The sequence below is a fragment of the Rhineura floridana genome, chromosome 3, assembly GCF_030035675.1.
Source record: "Rhineura floridana isolate rRhiFlo1 chromosome 3, rRhiFlo1.hap2, whole genome shotgun sequence".
Lineage (NCBI taxonomy): Eukaryota > Metazoa > Chordata > Lepidosauria > Squamata > Rhineuridae > Rhineura > Rhineura floridana.
The window spans coordinates 20,022,152-20,043,153 of NC_084482.1; the positions used below are offsets into that span (position 1 = coordinate 20,022,152).

General features: G+C 43.8%; 1 protein-coding gene and 2 non-coding genes across 7 annotated transcripts; all 3 read left to right on the forward strand.

Annotated features, from left to right (window-relative positions):
* Positions 1-1,023: 1,023 nt before the first annotated feature.
* On the forward strand, positions 1,024-20,744 carry KANSL2 (KAT8 regulatory NSL complex subunit 2). 5 transcript variants are annotated; one of them, XM_061614829.1, is made up of 10 exons: positions 1,024-1,320; positions 2,171-2,429; positions 9,635-9,813; positions 11,332-11,446; positions 13,273-13,436; positions 14,267-14,433; positions 14,830-14,926; positions 15,768-16,021; positions 18,994-19,230; positions 20,104-20,744. In XM_061614829.1, exons 2-10 carry the CDS (start codon positions 2,179-2,181, stop codon positions 20,200-20,202), a joined length of 1,563 nt encoding a protein of 520 aa, XP_061470813.1. In that variant the 5' UTR covers positions 1,024-1,320; positions 2,171-2,178; the 3' UTR covers positions 20,203-20,744. The 5 variants fall into 5 exon arrangements, with proteins under 5 accessions (XP_061470813.1, XP_061470817.1, XP_061470815.1 ...); XM_061614833.1 differs by having other exon boundaries at positions 15,768-15,919; XM_061614831.1 differs by having other exon boundaries at positions 1,024-1,285.
* On the forward strand, positions 15,007-15,142 carry LOC133382657 (small nucleolar RNA SNORA2/SNORA34 family). Its single transcript, XR_009762041.1, has one exon. It is a non-coding gene; the product is annotated as a small nucleolar RNA SNORA2/SNORA34 family (small nucleolar RNA).
* Positions 19,809-19,943, forward strand: LOC133382658 (small nucleolar RNA SNORA2/SNORA34 family). Its single transcript, XR_009762042.1, has one exon. It is a non-coding gene; the product is annotated as a small nucleolar RNA SNORA2/SNORA34 family (small nucleolar RNA).
* Positions 20,745-21,002: the final 258 nt, after the last annotated feature.

The following is a 21,002-nucleotide window of genomic DNA, read 5'->3' on the forward strand; positions in this document are numbered from 1 at the left end:
CTTTGCCTATTAGTGAATTAAAAAATGGTTGTGCTATGGAATGAGTGACTACTAGTCCAATCCTACATATGTGCACTCAGAAGTAGGTCCCATTGAGTTCAGTGGGGCTCTCTCCCAGGTAACTGTGTAGGATTGCAGTCTAGCCCGTGGCTCTCCAGAATGTTGTTGGACTCCAAATCCCATAAGCCCCAGCTAGCATGAGCAATGTTCAGGGATGATGGGAGTTACAGTCCAGAAACCTCTGGAAGACCACAGGTTAGCTACCCTGCTTCAAAATTTGAAATGGGTTCCAAACTACTAAGTAATAACTTGCCTATGTGCCTGCATGTCTTCCCTGGGCCCTAAAAGGCTGGCATCTCCTGTCCTAAGTACTTCAATCTAGTATCAGTGTTTGTGAAATCAATCTCTTCTGTATCCTCCAATGAGGAAACTAGCTCATGGTACAAGCCTTGGCGTTCATGCATTATTTAGAGGTGTGGGTACAATTTTGATGTATTATACTTTCGTGTATCATGTACGTCGTCCACACATCTGCCATCTGAGGGTCTTGTTCCATGCATCTGATGAAATGGGTTATAGTCCACAAAACCTTATGGCACAATACAGAGGTAGCCAATGTGGTGCTCTCCAACTCCCAACATTTCTGAGGTCCATTGGCTATGCCGCCTGAGGCCGATGGAAGACCAACAACATCTGAAAGGCATCGTGTTGGCTATCCCCGCGGTAATACATTTGTGAGGTTTAGTTTAAGGTATCACAGTTGTAGCGTGTGTAATCAAGGTGAAAGGGAAGACTTCTAAGTTACTTAGGCCCCGCTATGTTGCTTTGGTATTCACCAGGAAACAGCTTCACGCCCTTTTGAGCCTTTTTTGCTCTGACCATCCCTAGGGCTCGCTTCCTTCGAGCGCGAACGAATTCCCGCTTAGAGCGCAAAAGCGATTCAGGCGTCAACTTAACCACCAGTTGACGCCAAACTCCGCCCCCTTCTGTGGGCGGAATACAAATAAGTATGAGCTACAGCCGCTGCAGCAAATAGATTTGTGGGATTCTTCCCGCTGCTCGTGTGCAGTTTTGTGAGAATCACGTTCCATGCATCTGATGAAATGGGCTATAGCTCACGAAAGCTTATGGCACCACATTGAAACCACCATAAACTGATGGAACCACCACTCCGCCCTTCCTCTTGAATGATGCATCTGTTCACCAATCCTGACCTCGCTTTCGTCTTCTGTTCGGATTGGCTGATGATGGCGAGCTCGAGGCCTTGCTGAAACGCGAGGCAAAGGTAAGATGGCGGCGGTGGTGGCGGTAACGAACAAGGTGAGGCGATTTCGCGAGTCTTCTTTTACTCCTTCTTCGGGTAGTGCGAAGCTTTTTCGCGCGCCCGCTCGTTTTCTCGCGTGGGCAAACGGCTCCACACAGGAAACGGTGGGAAAAGAAACGATCTGCGTGCGTTCGTTGGCGAAGTATATTATCGAGTGAGCTTCGATGGTTTGGAGAAGAATCGAGGGTGGGATCCGGTCGGTATTTCTTGGGTCACGGTCGGGCAAAGTCCCTGGAGAGGAAATTCTCCCCAAAGGGGTGTGCGTCACTTTAATGGTAAGTTTGTTGGGTTTGTGTGAATTTTTAAACGAGCGTACGAAAGTTACGAAAACAAATAAAAACTTACTCCCCATTTTGTTTTCTACAGTAGCTTTTTCTCCCCCCCCTTCCCTCAGTACCTCATATCTTTTAGTTTTTTATAGCGAGAAAAGAAGTAACAGGTAAAGAAGCCTGACCTAATTGGTAAAAAGAAAAAAAATGGTTAGGAAGGAAGGAAGATTAGGCTCCACTATGTTTCGTGCCTTTCCCAGAACTCCGACCAAATGCTCGAGCTCATATCTCGTTTGGGTGTTTTTGTTTGTTTCGCTTTTTTTTTTTTAGTGGATGAGGCTTCTTTTGGAGATTAGGTGAAGTTGAAATTGGCTTGTCTGCTAGTTGTAAGTGAAAAGGGTCAAGGTAGAAAGCTTGCCTATGGGGTTGGGTGGAAATTAGAGAGATTATCCCCACGTTCTTACAGTTGGGTGCTTATTGTTATTCTTTGGGTGCTTATTGTTTTTACTTGCATTAATGTTGTATAAAGTGCCCTATATGTTACAGGAACTATGTGTTAATAAAATGCTCATTGCAGACGCTGGCATGAACAGAATTCGCATCCACGTTTTGCCTTCAAGTCGGGGACGACTTACCCCCGTGCCAAGACCACAAGAGGCCTTATCATGTGCCTTTGCTCACCGTCCATGTTCCCAGCCTCGTTTGGAAGGACACGAGTTCTGTATTAAGCACATTCTTGAAGACAGGAATGCACCTTTTAAGCAGTGCAACTACATTTCCGCTAAGAATGGAAAGAGATGTCCAAATGCAGCTCCTAAGCCTGAGAAGAAGGATGGGTATGTGTTGTGTTTATTCAAATAATCTCTGGACATGAGCATCTAATTTCTTATTCTGAGACTTAGGCGTGGATAACAACTAATATAATGAGTGCAATACAAACATAGTATAAATTAGATCTGTGAGAAAATGTAGCAGTGTGTAATATTTCCTGCTGTCTCATTCCATCTTCCTTCCATCCTCCCCCAAAATCCACAGTCAAGTCAGCACTCTGTGGCCACTGAGCATACTCGGTCCTCATTGGCTGAGATCCAGGGAAATTAAAAGCAAACACTGCTGAAGTTGGTGTATGTGTCTCATGGTTTGCTGTGTCTTATCCACATAATGCTCAGGTGTAGTCCAAATACAGCCATTGTGGGGTTAGTAGCCTTCTGACAGAATGCTCAAAAAAAGGTAATGTCTTTATGCTACCAGGATGTACTCATATTTAAATCCTGTGAACTCTTGTCTGGAACTGTTAAGAACATAGCCAGAAAAGAATATGTACATCTGTGAAAATGTGCAGTCCTGGAGGGATGGGAGTAAAAAACATCACCAGGCCACCCATTAGTTAGTATTTGTGGGAATGAGATGGGATGAAAGGCAACGTGAAACAGGCATAATGACCTCATAAGATTTACTGGCCCAGTACAATGGTATGTATCAGAACTTTCAGATGGGTGGGAGTCTGTTTTTCCTCCCAGCCTTTTAGCTTAAAGCTGGAAAGAGGAGCAGCAGCAGCAGCTTTTTCCCCTTAACTACCTAGTTGGTTTCAGAGCCAAGACCCTGCCCCTTGGGAGCCAAAATTTGTTGACCCTGCTGTGGGATTCTTCTGGATTGAAAGGTGGGTAGAAAACGGGTGCTTAGAGGCTTAATTTCCATTGTGTTCATTGTAATGATGTGTTCAGGTGACGGGGTTCTGTTTTTTTGTAGCCAATATTGTGTACACATGCAGTTGCTTCACATCCAGGCTTCTTTTCAGGAGTATAACTTTGGGAAGGGCTGTAGTGGTAGAGCATATGCTTGCATTCAGAACATCCTAGGTGCCCGTGTGGTGTAGTGGTTAAGGTGTTGGACTACGACCTGGGAGACCAGGGTTTGAATCCCCACATAGCCATGAAGCGCACTGGGTGACCTTGGGCCAGTCACTGCCTCTCAGCCTCATGAAAACCCTATTCATAGGGTCGCCATAAGTCGGAATCGACTTGAAGGCAGTACAGGTGCAATTTCCCAAATTAGTGAAGAGGGCTCCTGTCTGAAATCCTAGAGAAAATGCTGCTAATCAGTGCAGACAATATTGAGCTGGCTAGCTGTAAGAGAGCTTCCTATGTTATAAAGAGCAGCTGTACAGCTGCTACATGGTTCTCTGATCAATAAATTATTCTAGAACAGCTGTTGGTGGGAAAAGGAATAGTTGATCTGCAAATGTTTTTCCTTCTAGGTCAGTAATGCCGAAATGGCGTTCAGTGAGAAAACTGTTAATGTATTGTGAGAAAAATTTAAATAAAGGCTTCTGTGATCCCTGAAGTAGTCACTCTCAAATGAGGGTACCTGTTGCATTACTGCACGAGTCACTGTTCCTGGTATGTCTCTTTGTCAGATGGCACATCCAGATTAATTGCTAAGGTTGCTGGTTAGCTATATTCATAGCAAAAATCTGCCATGTATGATTTTGTGTATTTTACTGAGAAAAATTTCCAAATCACTTAATTAAAAAAGCCCTCTAAGTGGTACACATAAAACAATATAAAATATTTATCAATAGTACAAGGAGAAAATCAGCAAATATTAATAACGCTATACATAACTAAATTATGTGTCTGGATGAAAAAATGAAATGGACTGCCTTCAAGTCGATCCCAACTTATGACGACCCTATGAATAGGGTTTTCATGTTAAGTGGTATTCAGAGGGGGTTTACCATTGCCTCTCTCTGAGGCTAGTCCTCCTCAGCTGGCTAGGGCCTGCTAAGCTTGCAACAGCTGCACAAGCCAGCCCCTTCCTTGTCTGCAACTGCCAGCTGGGGGGCAACTGGGCTCCTTGGGACTATGCAGCTTGCCCACGGCTGCACAGGTGGCAGGGCATGTAACCCCCGAGCCACTCACTGTGGGGGTGATCTTTAGCTGGCCCTTTATACCCAGGAGGCAAGAGCGGGGATTTGAACTGACAGACTCTGGACTCCCAGCCAGGCTCTCCTCCCCACTGTGCTATACCAGCTGTTATATGTATCTGAATAGGTTTGCTGAAATCAAAGTTTTTAGCAGGTGTCTAAAACAGTATAGCGAGGGTGCCTGACTAATGTTAATTTGCAATGGTTCCAGATAACTGGTGCCAACACACTAGTAGATTTATTTATTTATTTACTATTTCATTTATATCCTGCCCTTTCTCTCAGCAGGAGCCCAGGGCAGCGACGATGCAGAATGAATATTACATGGCATTTGTAAAAATTCAAGTTCCACAGATTGAAGTGATTAAGTAGGCACATATAGGCAAGGCGATCTTTTAAGTAAACTGGTCCTAACTTGTTAAGGGCTTTATATACTAATAGTAAATCTTTGAACTTTGCCCTGTGTAAAGACTTTAAGCAGAGATGTAAAATCATGGTAGGATCTCATTCCTGTTAGTAGTCATGCTTCAACATTCTGCATTAGCTGCATTTTTGGACCAACTGCAAGGGAAACCCCATATAGACTGCATTGCAGTAATGCAATCTTGAAGTTATCAGTGCATGGACTGCTGTGATTAAGCTGTCTTGATTCAGGAATGGCTGCAGCTGTTGTACCAGCTGAATCTGGTAAAAAGTGCTCCTATCTGCTGAGGCCAGCTGACCTTCCAGTGATAAAGTGGGATCCCAGAGCACCCTCAGATGGAGTACCTGCTCCTGTGGAGTACTCCCTCTGGAGTACAATCCCATCCAGGCCAGGCAATTAGCTAACTTTTTGCACACAGGCACCAGTCACCCAAATCCTCTGTCTTACCAGGATCCAAGCTGAGTTTTATTTTCTCTCTTCCCATCCTCTACTGCATACAGGCTATGGTCCAGGGCCTGCACAGCCTCTCCTAATTCAGATGTTATGGAGAAATAGAGCTGAGTATCGTCAGCATACTGATGGCACCTTGCCCCAAATCTGAACACTCCCAGTGGCTTATATTGATATTAATCAGTACTGGGAATAAAATAGACACTCCATAGCATAATTGCCCGAGGGCTGGGAAGTATTATTTCAGTACTACTCTCTGGGCTCAGCCTCGTAGGATCAGAACCACTGTAAAATAGTACCCCCAATACTCATCCAGCGGAACTAGTCCAGGAGAACACTGTGGCCATTGGTATCAACACCTGCAGAGAAACTGGGCAGGAGCAACCAGGTTTCACTCTTGTCCCATTCTCAATAAAGGTCATCCATCAGGGTGACCGAGGCTTATTCAGTTCCATGGCCAAGCCTGAACCCAGATTAGAATGGATCTAGATAATTTATATTGACCAAGAATGCCTGCAGTTGCCCTGCTACAAACTTTCCCACCACCTTCTCTAGAAAGGGGGTATTTGCGATTGGTCTGTAATAAGTCTAAACCACTGGCTCAGGGGCCTGTTTCTTTAGGAGTGGCTGTATCACCACTTATTTCAAGGCAGCAGGGACCACTTCCTCACAGACTGAAGCATTAACTGTGCTTTAAACTCAACCAGTCACACCTCCTCTGCTAGACTTAATTCACTAATAGGTAAAAAACCTATGTTACCATTCTTCCAAGCTACACAGGAAGTGGATTGGACTGTGAAAGACCAACCCAAATTGTGCTTGCATTTTTACACATTTGTAGGGCAGTACAATATGTCAGAGAGGTGGTCAGGTCTCCTGCTACCCTGGGCATTCACTAGAGCTGCCCAATTCCCTGCTTTTTAAAGTTTGATAGAAATATCTGTTGGCTATAGGTACGTTCTTAAACTGCAAGGTTTTTTGCCTATTAATTTCCCTGCTTTTTAGTCTGGGAGGTAAGAAATGGGATCCTGTGCAAGTTTGCTGAGAATGGATCGATCATTTGCATGCTTATTGAGTTCAGTGGGATTTACTTCCCTGCGGTCATGCTTAGGATAGGTGAAACTGACCACGGGGTGGGAAGGGGAGCAGGTAGGAGGGGGAGGGCAGGTCTGTTCATTTGCATGTTCATTGAGTTCAGTGGGATTTACTCCTGTGCAGTCATGCTTAGGATAGGTAAAACTAACCATGGAGAAGGAGACCTGGAGTGGGCAGGGGAGGAGGAAAAAAGAGGGCAGGAGAGGAAGAAGGGAGAGGGGAGGGAAAGGAGGGGAAAGGCAGGTCTCAGAAGGGAGGAGGGAGAAGAGAGGGGAAGGAAGGGAAAGGCAGGTCTCATCATTGCATGCTTATTGAGTTCAGTGGGATTTACTCCCGTGCAATCATGCTTAGCGTATGTAAAACTGACGGGGGGGGGGAGGGAAGGGGGAGAGGGGAACACAGGGAGGGCGAGGGGATTGGAAGGGGAGGGGGAGTGGTAAAGGAAGGGAGAGGGAAGTGGCAAAAGGGATGTGATGGGAGGGAGGAGGGAGGGAGGGCAGGTTTGATCATTTGCATGCTTATTGAGTTCAGTGGAATTTACTCCTGTGCAGTCATGCTTGAAAATGAAATGGACTGCCTTCAAATTGATTCCGACTTATGGCAACCCTATGAATAAGGGTTTCATGGTAAGTGGTATTCAGAGGGGGTTTACCATCGCCTTCCTCTGAGGCTGAGAGGCAGTGCCTGGCCCGAGGTTACCCAGTGAGCTTCATGACTGTGTGGAGATTCAAACCCTGGTCTCCCTGGTCTTAGTCTTAGGATAGGTAAAACTGACCGGGGGAGGGGGCGGAAGGGAAGGAGGGGATGGGGAGGGGTGAAGGGAGGGGATAAGAGGGAGGAGGGGGCGAAGGCACGTTTGATCATTTGCATGCTTTTTTAGTTCAGTGGGATTTACTCCTCGTGGCTGAATAATGGATTTACATATTATAAGGCAAGGGGACACATGGTCGGGTGTAAAGCTACCAGCACCTTTTCACATAACTGAGCTACATAAACTGGAAGTGATTCAACATCACATCACAGATTGCGGAACTGAATACGTTGTTTGGAACTGCAACAGCTATGGAATCAAGGTCCGAGCAACTTTATCCTTGAAATATGCAACTAGTTGGTCACAGGGGACCCTTGAGGGCTGCAGGTTCCTTCCTCTACAGTGGGTTCAGTAACCTCTGGGTTACCTGGCTGCAAAGTATGCCTTCTTCACTGCTCACACTGCCATATGGTCAGCATGATTATGTGTATAAACCAGGCTTTGGTTGACCTCAAAGTAAGACTCATGCCACTTGTGCTCTGATCTTCAACTGGCATGCTTTTTTACCTGTAATGCCCCAGAGTACTAGGGAACCTGGAGAAAGTGCACAAGAGCAATCATGTCAACTGCCCTTTGCAAGGCTTCAAAAGGATTGTCTTTTTTTTTTTTTTTTGGCTGAAAAATCCACCAGAGCATTCTGGAATCCACCAGTCTCAAGGGCGGGCTATCTGAATGTACCCAATACCCTTGGAGGGTGGAATTGTTGCTGCCAATCCAATTTTAGCAAATCATTGCCTGGCACCCTCCTTCTGTCTCCACGTTATTCCTCGCATCACTTGGGGCAAAGGCGACATCAAGGATGTGCCCTGTTCTGTGTGTTGGACTGATGACCATTTGAAACAGCCCCATGTTTGCCATGGAAGCCATGAAACCTTGATCCATCCCAGTGGAAGGCTCCAGGTGGATATTAACGTTTTTGCCTATAAAAGTGAAGCATTACTCTATTTTTAATTCTGGAAAAGTGTTCTTCAGGTATTGATGAGCTATGAAAAATTGTACCAAGCTCATGCCCTCATTTAGGAACGTAGGAAGCTGCAGCGTAGACTGCTGGTCTATCTAGCTCAGTATTGTCTACACTGACTGGCAGCAGCTCTCTGGGCTTTCAGATAGGTTCTTTCCCAGCCCTACCTGAAGATGGTGGGGATTGAACCCAGGACCTTTTGCATGCAAAGTAGATGCTCCCTGCTCCTCTTTTGTGTGCCAGAGGACAATATCGAAAGATGTTTCCAGTTTTAACCTAACCATAGTTCCCCATGATTTCCAAGCATGGGAGAACTGTGGCTTGCTTAAACTATGGTTAGTGTAAACAAGACAAGTCAAACTTTGGCTTCATAGCTTGGCTTGGTCTCAAATGATAGTTTAAGAAAACCATAATTCCCCTGAGTTTGGAGGTGGTTTATTTAAAACTGGAAGCAGATGTGTCTGATCTCCTCCTGGTGCATGAAAGGAGAAGAGGGAGAATGCACATGCCTGAGACTTGCCATGGCTTGCCCACATAGTGGGAGTTTCCTACTAATGTCCGAAGAGGCCAATATGTAGATTTCAAGATGTGGGTAAGAAGAATCCACTGATGTACAGTCCCCTTCTTTCCCATTGAAATGCTGGCTTTTGTTATCTTTCCATCTTACTCTTCTTCCTGTTGCTGCCTTGCTGTTCTGCTTTTTTGATATCTGACCACTGATGTACAGTCCCCTTCTTTCCCATTGAAATGCTGGCTTTTGTTATCTTTCCATCTTACTCTTCTTCCTGTTGCTGCCTTGCTGTTCTGCTTTTTTGATATCTGACCTTGGTTGAGTCTTGGGCCCTCTTTGTAACAAACAAGAATACAGAGACGGCTTTTGTGCTTTCACTTTAAAGGTAAGATAAGCCAGAGCTGTGAATGAAGAAAGCAGGTTACCTGTTTGAAAAAGCTCTGATATAATTTTTATGTCTCTCCAAAAACCAAACTTCCAAATACGTTGTCAAGACTATGCAATCAGCATATTGAGGGACAAAAAGGAAAAGCCTGCCTCTTGGTTTTTGTGTATGCACACCCATGTATGTTTATATGTGTGTGCAGAAGTGGCATTTTTTTCTCACAGGTGGCTTGAATTCTCCAAACCTTCCTTGCCATAGGTAGCTGCATCACAGTATGTTGTGTTGGTGCTTCATTGTCATAGACTTCTTAATACATGTTCAGTATATATTGTAAATGATTCAAGTCACTTTCAAAAGTTAGGTTGCCATCAGCAGGTTTTGTGTGAATTTCTGAACTCCATAAACAAAATGAAAGCAGCCTTGTTGCTCATATATCAGGGCCACAAAACATTGGTTTCTATTTTGTCTCGCCATCTAGTGTGTCATTCTGTGCTGAACATGCTCGCAGAAATGCCCTGGCATTGCAGGCTCAGATGAAGAAGTCCAACCCTAGCCCAGTGCGAGAGTCCCTCCTCTGTCAACTGAGCTCCTACGCCAAGACAGAATTGGGCTCCCAGACTGCTGAGAGTAGCCGCAGCGAGGCTAGCAGAATACTGGGTAAGTGTAATAGGTGATGCCAAGGCTAGAGTCTGTTACATCTTAATAAAAATAGTTCTGTTTTATAATTGAAAAGTACACGCTAACTTGTTCAAAATCATACAGTTGGTAAACTTCCAGAATTGTATTCTTTCTAAGTAGTATGTGTTATTGCAGAACGCTTTGAAGCAACAGATTTGGGTTTTTCTTAACTGAAAAAATAGTGCTCATAGCAGTTTAGAAATGAAAAGAAAAAAATTTCTCGTTCTCTTCCAGTCTTATGATTTCAAGTGTTTTAAGAGTATGATGAATGGGACAATGTGTTGGGGAAAGGAGAGGATGTTCATGTGGCTTGCTGAAAGTGTAGAGCTCAAATCAGTTATGGTAGCGTGCAGTTTATTTTCTTGTGGTATAAAAGCTAGGTCTCCAAAACTTATGGACAAATTGGTCTCGCACATTTGAATAGTAAATTTAGAGTAGAGCAGAGCTTGCTGCTGCTATTGTCAATTACTGCTTACTGCATAATTTGTGTCTAAATAGGCATTCTATAAATACCTCCTCTAACTTCTGTTAGGTAGGCTCAGGTCAGCATGTGAAAGATTATATTCAGATTTTACAGAAGAATGTTTGGTGGGGTGGGTTCATGACAGTTTTAAACAAGTGGATTCTGCTAGCAACATGGACCTTAAGTTATGTATGGTTTTCCTTCCTGGTTGGTGGGGAAAACTATTATCTTTTCTGTCTGCATTCTTAAGAAGCTAGCTACTACTTATTCAAGTTTTAGGGTGGGGTGCCTTTTTCAATGGAGGACTGTTAACCCACGGGAACCAGAGTTAAAGTGGCTGGGGCCATCTCTTCCCCCCTCCCCCGCTATCCTTTGGTTCTCTCCACTGTTAGCTCAGTGAAAGGCAACAGAGCCATTTTGCTTTTCTCCCACTCTTCCTCCAGCTCTTTATTCCTCCAGTTCTCCTCTGGAGTCTCTCCTCCCCCCCCCCCCGGCCAGCTCAGTGCAAGGCAGCAGATCCATTGCAGTATGTGTTTTCATCACAAAAGCTGCAGCCAGACACAGATCAGCAATATAGCTGAGGGGGGTGAGGAAAATGTGGCCCAAGCACAATCCCTCCTGTGGACCAGAAGGGGAGGAAAAGGAGGAGTGGAGCTGCTCTTTAGCTTTTGCTGCCTGTTTGGCTGCTGCTGTGGAAGAGGGAGCCTTGCTGGGCTCCCATGAAGGAGCCCCTCCGCACATACTATGTAGAGGTGATCCAGCCCAGTCTTTGTCCACCAAAGCATGAGAAGTGGGAGAACTGATGGAATGCATAGGGGAGAGAGCCCATATGGCTCCATCTTCCTCACCCGCATAGTGGACCTCTTGTGCACACCACACATGGGTGAAAAGAACAAGCAGAGCTGCCAGAACAGTACTGTGTTGGGTGAAATTTGGACATGGGTTGCATCCAGATCTTGTGAGCCAGGGTTCCCCACCAGATTGATTCTCAAACCATGTTTTTCCAAGTAACCAATGGATTTCTCTTCCTTCAGATGAGGATAGCTGGAGTGATGGAGAACAGGAGCCACTAACTGTAGATCAGACATGGAGAGGAGACCCTGACAGTGAAGCAGATAGCATTGACAGTGACCAGGAGGACCCCCTTAAGTGAGTCATGTGAATGAATTGCTGATGTACGACACCTCAAAACTAGGAACTCATGTCAAAGTGTCACTGGCTTTTTATACGAACAGCTACTGAAGCTTCCAGTTTAGAGCTTTATTTCAGTGTAAGCGATCTTCAGGGGAAAGGTGACATTTGTATGTCAAACTGTATAAGTAGTGAGATGACGAAGCTGTTTTAATTTTCATTCTTTTGGGGCAGATACAGTCTTTCTACTGAGATGTAATCTTGGTTGGCAGTTCTGTTTTTCAGAGATCACAAAACAGACCAGGGGTGGAGAACCTTTGGCCCTCCAGATGTTGCTGAACTACAGTTCCCATAATCCCTCGTCATTGATCATGCGTGTGAGAGCTGTTGGGAGTTGTAGTTCAGCAACATCAGGAATAGACTTTGCAAGTTCCTTTGCCCACTGAGACTATTTTTTTGTTTTGTTTTATTTAAAATATTCTTATATCACATTTAAAGGTAAAAAACCTTCTCATGGCAGCTTACAAAATGTAAAACAATAAAATATATATAAAATACAATTAATTAAAACCTATTTTTCATTTGATTTGGAATGCTATTTAATGTCAGTAATAGTTAAAATTTAACTGTAAAATATAAAACCAGAATGACCGTGCGCACATTATATAAATGCTTTCATTTATATTTGTAAAAGCACCCTTTTCCATATGCTGGTGGCCAGATCTTATATTAGTAGCTTGCTGTATCCCAAAGGCTTGGGGCAGATTACAAAGTAATCATCAAAGGCTTGTTAACTCCTACCCCCAGTCTCCTTAATTGTGACCATAAATAGCAGCCCAAATAAAGCCTTGGCTCTAGTTTTAGAACCAATCCATCTCCTTTGGAGTCATCCCAGTTATGCAACAGAACCTGGCACAGAGAAGGTACAGTAAAGAGAGTGCTCGTGGCTGATCTTTTTAGTTATTTGGGGGCTAGAGCTCTTCTAGGTGTATTTGGATGCAAATTTTCAGAGCCTGGGTTCTGTCTGCAACGCTGCTGTTAGTTGGTGCAGCTGTACTAGTGGAGTAATGGGCATCTAGTCTCTACTGGGAGATTGGGAGAGGCACCTGGAAGCTCCCAGCTAAATAAAGCAATGTGACAATTACCTTCCATGAATGCTCCTTTATTGTCTATGCATTACAGGTTAGGTCTAGCCCCTAGAGATTCCTGGCATCCTATTCAATTCACAGGACCCACCTCTGCTGCCTTTATGCAGCCTCCAAAGTCTGTGTTTTATGGCCCCCTGTTAGAGCAGAGAGTTATTGGGGCTCAGCCTGGCAGGCGCTACCCTGTTACTTGTCTTCCTGTTGGCTTGTAGGCAGCATCCTCTGCCTCTCCAGTGGCCACGCTCCTTCCTCCAGTAGCTTGGCTCACCAGGCAGCCCCTCTCCTTGTCCAGTGACAGCTCTCAGAAAGGCTGGGGGTCTTGCCAGTTGCTCTGTCCTGCCTCTCTCAGGTGTCCCCATCAGCGAAGCAACGGGTGGGGCAAAAGCCAGCCAAGGGGGAAAGCTGCGCCCTCCCTTTGCCTGGGCAGTTAGCTTCTCACGCAGCTCATCTTTTGCTGGTCCCTGGAGAAGAACCTCTCCTTAGCCTTCCAGCCACTTTTTAAGGAGTTGACCCTTAAGTGGACCCAGTTGTGCTTCTCAGAAGGCTGGGCTGATGGATCCTGCCACAACTCTTTTGCCTCTGCTGTCTTCAGAAGCTGCATAGTGGCTTACATCTGCTGACAGAGGAGAAGGCAGAGGCAAATCTGCAGCTGCCTGCCTGAGAGGCTGATAATTACTAAATTGGATCCTGTTTCTGCAGGCATGCTGGTGTGTACACTGCTGAGGAAGTGGCACTGATCATGCGAGAAAAACTGATTCGGCTGCAGTCTCTATATATCGATCAGTTCAAACGGCTTCAACATCTCCTGAAAGAGAAGAAACGACGATACTTGCACAGCCGCAAAGTGGAACATGAAACTATAGGTAAACGGCCACAGTTCTCTACATAGGCAGTTCTGGGGTGCAGCACAGAGGGTTTGCAAAAGTTGTCCTAAATACACTAGGACAATAAACTGAAATCAGTTTGCCAAGAGCTATAATGCTTAGAGCTTGGCAAATATTTCTGTATATTTCTAATTTATTTTTCGTTACTTACTGAAACAGTACTCACGAGTAATCTTCGGAGAAACTAGGAATTTGTAAAATCCTAGTTTGGCATATTGAACACCATTTGTCTGTAAAGGTAACAAATGGTATACAATTTCTTAAAGTTTGAATTGTGAAGAGTATTTTCTTTGCTTAAATACACCAACAGTTGACTATTGTATAGCACTTGTTGGATAAACTTTCCTGCAGAGTTTCAAAACTTGATTTCCTCACGCTTACCAACCCCACACCTTCTTGTACAAGATTTGGGTCAAGGCAGCTGTCTTGAAATATTTGCTCTTTAAAGGTGACCTAAAGCCTAACATGGGACAAGGCTGTAAGCTGAGAAAGATAGAAAGGGTCTTACATAGATGGTAATCCTGTGATTTGATGCTATTCCTAGACTATTTTTGAAAAATGTGATACTGATTTTCACAGCAGAACATTAGTGGTCCAATTTTACTAGATGATGGATCTGCACAGATTTATTTTTGTGTGCATTTTGTCTTGTATGTAATACATCTTGTCTGGGTTTCATAATCAAGAGAAGGGAAGTATTGAGAGGTTCAATAAAGTGACAAGTGCTTTGTTTTAGCCTGCTTGGATTTGCAAGAGGCAGTATAAGTACCCTGAGTTTGCCTTGAAGATGCTTCCTTGTTGTCTTCCAGGTAGCAGCCTCCTGACAGGCCCAGAGGGGCTTCTGGCTAAAGAATGTGAAAATTTGAAGCGGCTAAAATACTTGAGACGATATCGGCAGCGCTATGGTGTGGAAGCTCTTCTACACCGGCAGCTGAAGGAACGCAGAATGCTGGCCACTGAGGGTGCTGCCCAGCAGGTACTAGAATCATTGTGCACCTCTGTACCCACTAGGCATAGTGAAGGTAGAAATTGTAGGCTTAGTGATTTTTCTGTGTGAAGGCAAGGCAGGGTCATAAACTGGCTCTGAAATGTTGAAGATTTTCAGATATGAACATATTTTGTCCCTCTTCAGAACAAATAGCTTATCAGTTCAAACTCTTGCATGAGTGTGTGTGTGTGTGTGTGTGTGTGTGTGTGTATATCTATCTATCTATCTATAGATATATAGATATATAGATATATAGATATATAAAGAGATGTTGAAGTGATTTTTGTGGTGTGTTTTGATTTCTGAATAGAAGAATCCATTCCTATGAGGCATCAGTTTCTCCACCAAAAGCTGGAAAATTATCTTTTGCTCTGTCCTCTTCAGGCACACACCACCCGTTCTAGCCAGAGGTGTTTGGCCTTTGTGGATGATGTTCGATGTTCCAACCAGTCTCTGCCAATGACAAGACACTGCCTTACTCGTATCCTTTTAGCCTCTCTATCGTCTGTATTAGTACTTTTGGCAGTCTGAATAGTTGAATAGCTTCTGTTTCTATTTTTTTTGGCCCTGAATCAAGGCTGGTGGCTTGCTGTAGCCGCTGGTTTCAAACAGGAGCCCAAATAAATGCCTTCCTGTGGTCTGTTGGCTGTTCTATAGCTTCAGACTGGAACAGTCAATTCAGTTGGAAGCAACAACCAAACCTCAAAAACCTGCAGTAAAACCACAGCCTGAAAGAAGGCCAAATACTTTGATGCCTTCAGAATCTCCGTATTGATACTTGCAAATAGAATGTCATTTTTAAGCAAGTCAGTATAGATTCTCTTGTGATTTATCTTCATCATGGTGTTAATCAGAACCCTGTCTTTGGCTAGGGCAACCCAAGGGTGATCCTTAAGCTTCCACTGTTTCAAGTAGCTATTAGTTTTGATATGGAAAAGAAAATTTATCCCCTAAGTTCAAGACATATGAGTTCATAAACTGGTTTTTAATTTGAGGCTAAAGTCCAGCACTTTTCCCTTAGTATGGAAATGGCACTTCACTTACTGCACTGAACACTGTAGGGTATCTGTCTGAAGGCTAAAGTATTGCACATGGAGTTCAGATTTATGCCTTCTGAATAAAATAAAAAAAAATTGAAATAAGTAGGAAGTTGTCATCTGAAATTCTATATACCTCATGTACTCTGCAACATTTTCACAATTTTTAAAGTCACCCACAAAATCCCATTCTGCTTTTAACGCTTCCTTTTAGTTCTCATGTCCTGGAAGAGCAGACCTTGCCTTTTTGCAAATCTTGCCTATTTCCTTTGACTCCATTTTCAGATATTTGCCAGGATACCAATCAGCTTCTCTTTAAGCTGTGCCAAGGGTCAGAAGAAGCACCCTGCAACAAGCCAGTGGCTGTAAGCCTTTCTGAAGATCCCTGCTGCCCACTCCATCTCCAGCTGCCACCTCAGATGTATGTTCCTGAACAGGTACTGTCTGTTCCCGAGGAGCTGGAAGCTGCGTCCATGGATCTGTACTTGAGCGCAGCTGAACTCCGGCCCACAGAGAGCTTGCCGCTGGAGTTCAGTGATGTAAGTGAATTGTAATGCAGCACCTGCCCATGGCACTTCAGAAGGCGCAATTACCTCTAACCTGGGTATGAGTACTTCAGTAATGACATGGGTTGAAGCTACATGTAAAGGAGTAAGGGGGAAAGTGCTGGTAAATCAAAAGTATGAATTACATAGGAAAGGCTGAGAAGTATACACAAAGGGCTTGGCACACAACTGACATTTGATTCTTCAACAAAAATCTGTCACTTGAAAATGCAGGTTGCTAATGTCATGACTGTTAATCATATTTCTAGAGGCCTTGACATAAATTTGGTACAAAAGAATGAGACAGACCCTATTCTCAAACTTGTAATGTAAATCATCCTTTCCCAGTGTTTTGGTCCGCAGATGATGTTGGACTGCAACTCCCATCAGCTCCAGCCAGCATGGCCAGTGGTCAGGAATGATGGGAATTGTAGCCCAGCAATGTCTGGGGACCCAAAGGCTGGGGAAGGCTGAAATAATAGATTAAACTGACAACTAATCAGTTGAAATGATAGAGTGAAGAGGTGAGTGTTTATCAAACATTAAAATAAATCAACAGAAAGAGCCAGAGGGCTACCAAGAGAGTTCCAGTCCCAGGAAACAAGAAAGAAGAAAGGATGCAGTTGGGGCATGAAGGATGTCATGTTGGATTGATGAGAGGACACACTTGCTAGAGAAGCAAAGAGTAAGAAGAAGGAAGAAGTGAGTTGGGAGATTAGTGGGAGCAAGAATATAAAGACACTTGAAAGTTATTATTTAAAAAAGAAGAGGAAGCTAAAGTAGAGAATGGAAGTGTAATGTGATTAAATGCTTCTCCCTCCCCATTTAAGACAGGTACTTCTGCCTGTGGAAAGCCTAGCTTACTCTGTTATGCAGGCTTTCTGTATATATGCAGGCTGTTATGTGTGGGGGAGCACTTGGAACATGTGAACTCCCGACTGCATTCAGAAGCGGTACATTCTTGTATGCCTGCAACAGTGTGCTGTTTTTGAATGTGTAGTTTCAGCTTTGCCTGGAAAAGCAGCATATACATATTTTAAAATAATTTCCCTTACAAACAGAATTGTTGATTTCTCAATTGTTTCTCATTTTAGTGTAGTGCATGGTCATGTTCTCTGCCACAACTGTGAGTTTTAAGTGAAGTAATTTAGTCTTTTCATGTAAAGGCATTCCGTGAGTGAGGACTAGAACTCAAAAGGGTTAGATTGGACCTTTTGTTAACTGTGTCAGACCATTAAAATCCTTATTTAGATGTGTGTGTTTTAAAAAGCAGCCTTTTCTCTCTATCCCATAAGGATACATGGGGGTTATAATCCCTAGATTACTGAGATGACCTCCATGTATGCTAAGTCTGTGTACTTTAAAATCCTTTATTTTTTTTTAAAAAATACTGCAGACATAGCATTCTGACTGAAATGTCTGTCTTGAAATAATTTAATATTGTCAAAGCACCTAGCAGTTTCATTCCAGGTCTAGCTCTGAAAGCAGTCCTGAAAATAATTGACGATGTCAGGCTTGTGCTGATAGAGGTATCTGTTTTATGAGGCATATTGAGGCATACTGTCTTATGAGGGCACAAGTCATATGTGGGATATTGAGTTCTGTCAGTCTATACAGTAGGGCCCCACTTATACGGCAGGTTACATTCCAGGCCCCCGCCAAAAAGTGAAAACCACCAGAAAGTGGGGCCCTACTGTATTCCAGCCACCGTGCTCCAGCTGACAGCGATCAGCTGAAGCACGTGAGCTCCCCGTGCTACAACTGATTGCGCTACTGCGATCAGCTGTAGCATGGGGAGTTCCAGCCGCCGGGCTCCAGCTGATTGCTGTCAGCTGAAGCTCCCTGAGCTATAGCTGATCGCCCCACTGGCACCGCCGTATTAGTGGAACGCTGAAAAGCGAGGCCCTACTGTACTAGTCAAAGTAGTATGGTTTTCTCCCTGTCATGCAGCATATATCCTGCTATAGAGAGTGAGTTAAAGGTCTGCCACATAGTTCACCAGTTCTATTCGGCATGATCACATTAGTTTTTTAGTGAGCACTGACATGGTGGCTTTATCGTGTGGTTTCAAATGAGGACATTTTCTGTGGGTAGTAGTGTATTCATGAGCGTCTGTATGGACCTTTAATAGCTTTTTTCCAAGAGGAATGCTGAGGCTTAATCTTTGCTGTTTTCTGGGTTACCTTGGATTCCAGCTGCAATGCCCTAGACAGCTTTGTACCAGCCCTGATAGCATTTATGTCGTTATCTTGCTGTTTCAATTTAAATTAAAATCAAGTTTCTCTAGATAGAAGAACTAGATATAGTCTTGAAACAGAAATCTTTTCCTGGAGCTCATGTTTTTGGTGTAAAGCTATTCTCTTACGAGGTGGAACTCTGTCAAGAGGCACCTGGGTTTTGCCTGCTTTCAGGGTCTCAAACATTTTACCAACTGGCTGTTCTGGAATTGCTAGTATTTCCTTCCTCTGCTCACCACCAGTCTTGTTTTAGAAGGAAACCAGAGGCATGCTGTTTGATAGCAGATCCCCAACCTGTGAAAAGTCAGTTGCACTTGTTCTGAAACATCATACATGATTCAAGATGAGAATTGCCAGTGTCCCCATAGAAGGATCTTTGGAACTTCGATTAGTCTCAATTTAATCAGAAGATACTCTGTTTCATATAGTATCTGCCTTTTCTCGCAAAGCAGGTCTACTTCTGAAGTGCCTACCTATCACTTTAGCATTCCAGATGAGCCTAGGTGAGTGTTAGGCTAAAAAGCAGATTATGTGTTCCTTTTAATGGAAAAGGATGTCAATCTGATTTTCTTGTTTACTTCTGGTGCATGATGGCTTTGTTTAGTTCCCCATGTGTCTCCTCAGAAGAAGCTGAAATACTGTTAGGAGTGGGTTGAGAGGGAGGGAGAAAACTGAACACACCCTGTTCTGCTATGTCTCAAAAAGACTTCTCTGATTTCTGTTTGATAGAACTTGGATGTTGTTGGGGATGGCATGCAGTGCCCCCCTTCCCCTCTGCTCTCTGATCCTTCTGCCCTTGAAAATCAGTTGAACAAAAATGTTGCTGAAGCCCTCATAAATGTGCAGTCATGTGAAGAGTCTGTTCAACAAGGATTTCAGAACCAGGCAGCACAATCAGGCCGAGAGGGCTTTTCCAGACAAACTGTATCTCCTGCTTCAGAGTTGCCACGAGAGCCACCCTTACAGGTACCAAGCTGGGCTCAGATGAACTGCCTAGCACTCTGGGGTGGGGTGGGTAGATCCTTTTTATGAGTGCATTGAGGGTATAGCTTGCTTGCTGAGGTCTTGCCTCTGTTCTGTAAAGATTTCCTTGAAGCAAGCAAGCCTTAACGTGTGCAGGCTGGCTACTAAGGAAGAGGTAATCAGTGCTTGTTCGTCAAGGGGATTAGCCATCTGTTCATTGAATGTGTTGGGGGAGGGAAGAAGGCCTCCCCCACCCATGCAATATTGCACAGCTGGCCTGGTGCATTTATGTGGGGATGAGCGGCAGGTGGTTGGGGCTGTTAATTTGAGCTTCCAGAATTAAGATTGGAAATCATTCCCTGGTTCTTTTTTTTAAAGTTTCCTGTTCTGCTTTTTTTTAATTGCATACTACATTCTGGTTAAAAATATATTAATACATGAACTTGGCATATGCCCATTTGTCCCCTTGCATTTGTTCCTCACTTCTGCTTTTTAAAGAGAATTGTATTTTGTTCCCCTGCCTTCTGAAATGGAGACTTTTCAGTTTCTTACCAGCCAAGAACTCAAATTGATCCATTTTGCAGGTCCTGAATGAAGACTAATGGCTTGCTGAAGCCATTGGTTTCAAACAGGTGCCCAGAGGAAATTTTTACCATAGTCTGTTGGCTGTTTTGAATGTTAGAACAGAATAGCCAACTCACTGGGGAGTAACATCCATCAAAGGGAGAGGAAACATCTTCTTTAGCCTGTGTCTGACCAGAACATAAAATCCTGGAGTTGCTGTATTGCATGTTCTTTGCGTAGGAACACTCTGTCTAGTGTCTGTGAAAAAGGATAGGGCACAATTGTTAACTGTATCTTCTCCGTTTCTACTAGAATATACAGCATCTAGTGACAAGTGGACCTGGGCTGGAGGAGGGTATAAAGGAAGAACCTGCAACCAATGGAAGTTCAGAGGTCCCACCTGGATGCTGAAACATCTTCTAGTCTTGGATTCCTCCTGGTTCTGTGTGTTCCTCAACTTCCCTATCAAATATTTCTAGATTAGTGAAATCTGTGCTAGAAAGTCATGTGGCAGGCAGGTTTTGGATGCTTTTCCATTGGCTGTCTTCAGATCCTGTTCAGTTGATAGCCTTTTAGTTTTTTTTAAAAAGCTGGTATTTGATATAAAGCATGGAAGACTCTCAATATTTAATGATTACAAACACTGGGAAGCCACTCTTCGTTCATATTTGTAGTTGTAGGCTTAGATAAAAGATAATGGTATGGAAAATTTTCTGTAGCTGGATTATTGGGAATATGTTTTAAGGCATGGGCTTGTCCATGCTAAAGGATGAGTTTTTCATTATCTGAACTGCACACTAACCTGGTAATGTCTAATTGTGCCAGTGCTGCACGGCTGTTCCTTCATTTTTTTTCTCTCTGGCACTGAAGTCTGTAATTGGATACCCACCTGTAGCTTTAACTTGTGTACATATCCCATGTAGTATAATAATAAAGACACTGGATAAAGTTTATAGCTTGCTGTTCCAACTGTGACTTTGCATCATACCTAAGATGAGTCTTGCAGGATCGGACCAAAGGCCTATCTAGTCCAACATGCAGTTCTCACAGTAGCTGACCAAGTGCCTGTGGGAAGCCAGCAAGCAGGACAGGGGCACAATAGCCCTATCTCACTGAATCCTATGATTTTTCACTATGTGCTGTGTGAAGTACTTCCTTTTGTTTGTTCTGATTCTTCCAATAGTCAGCTTCATCGGGTGACCAAACTCTCA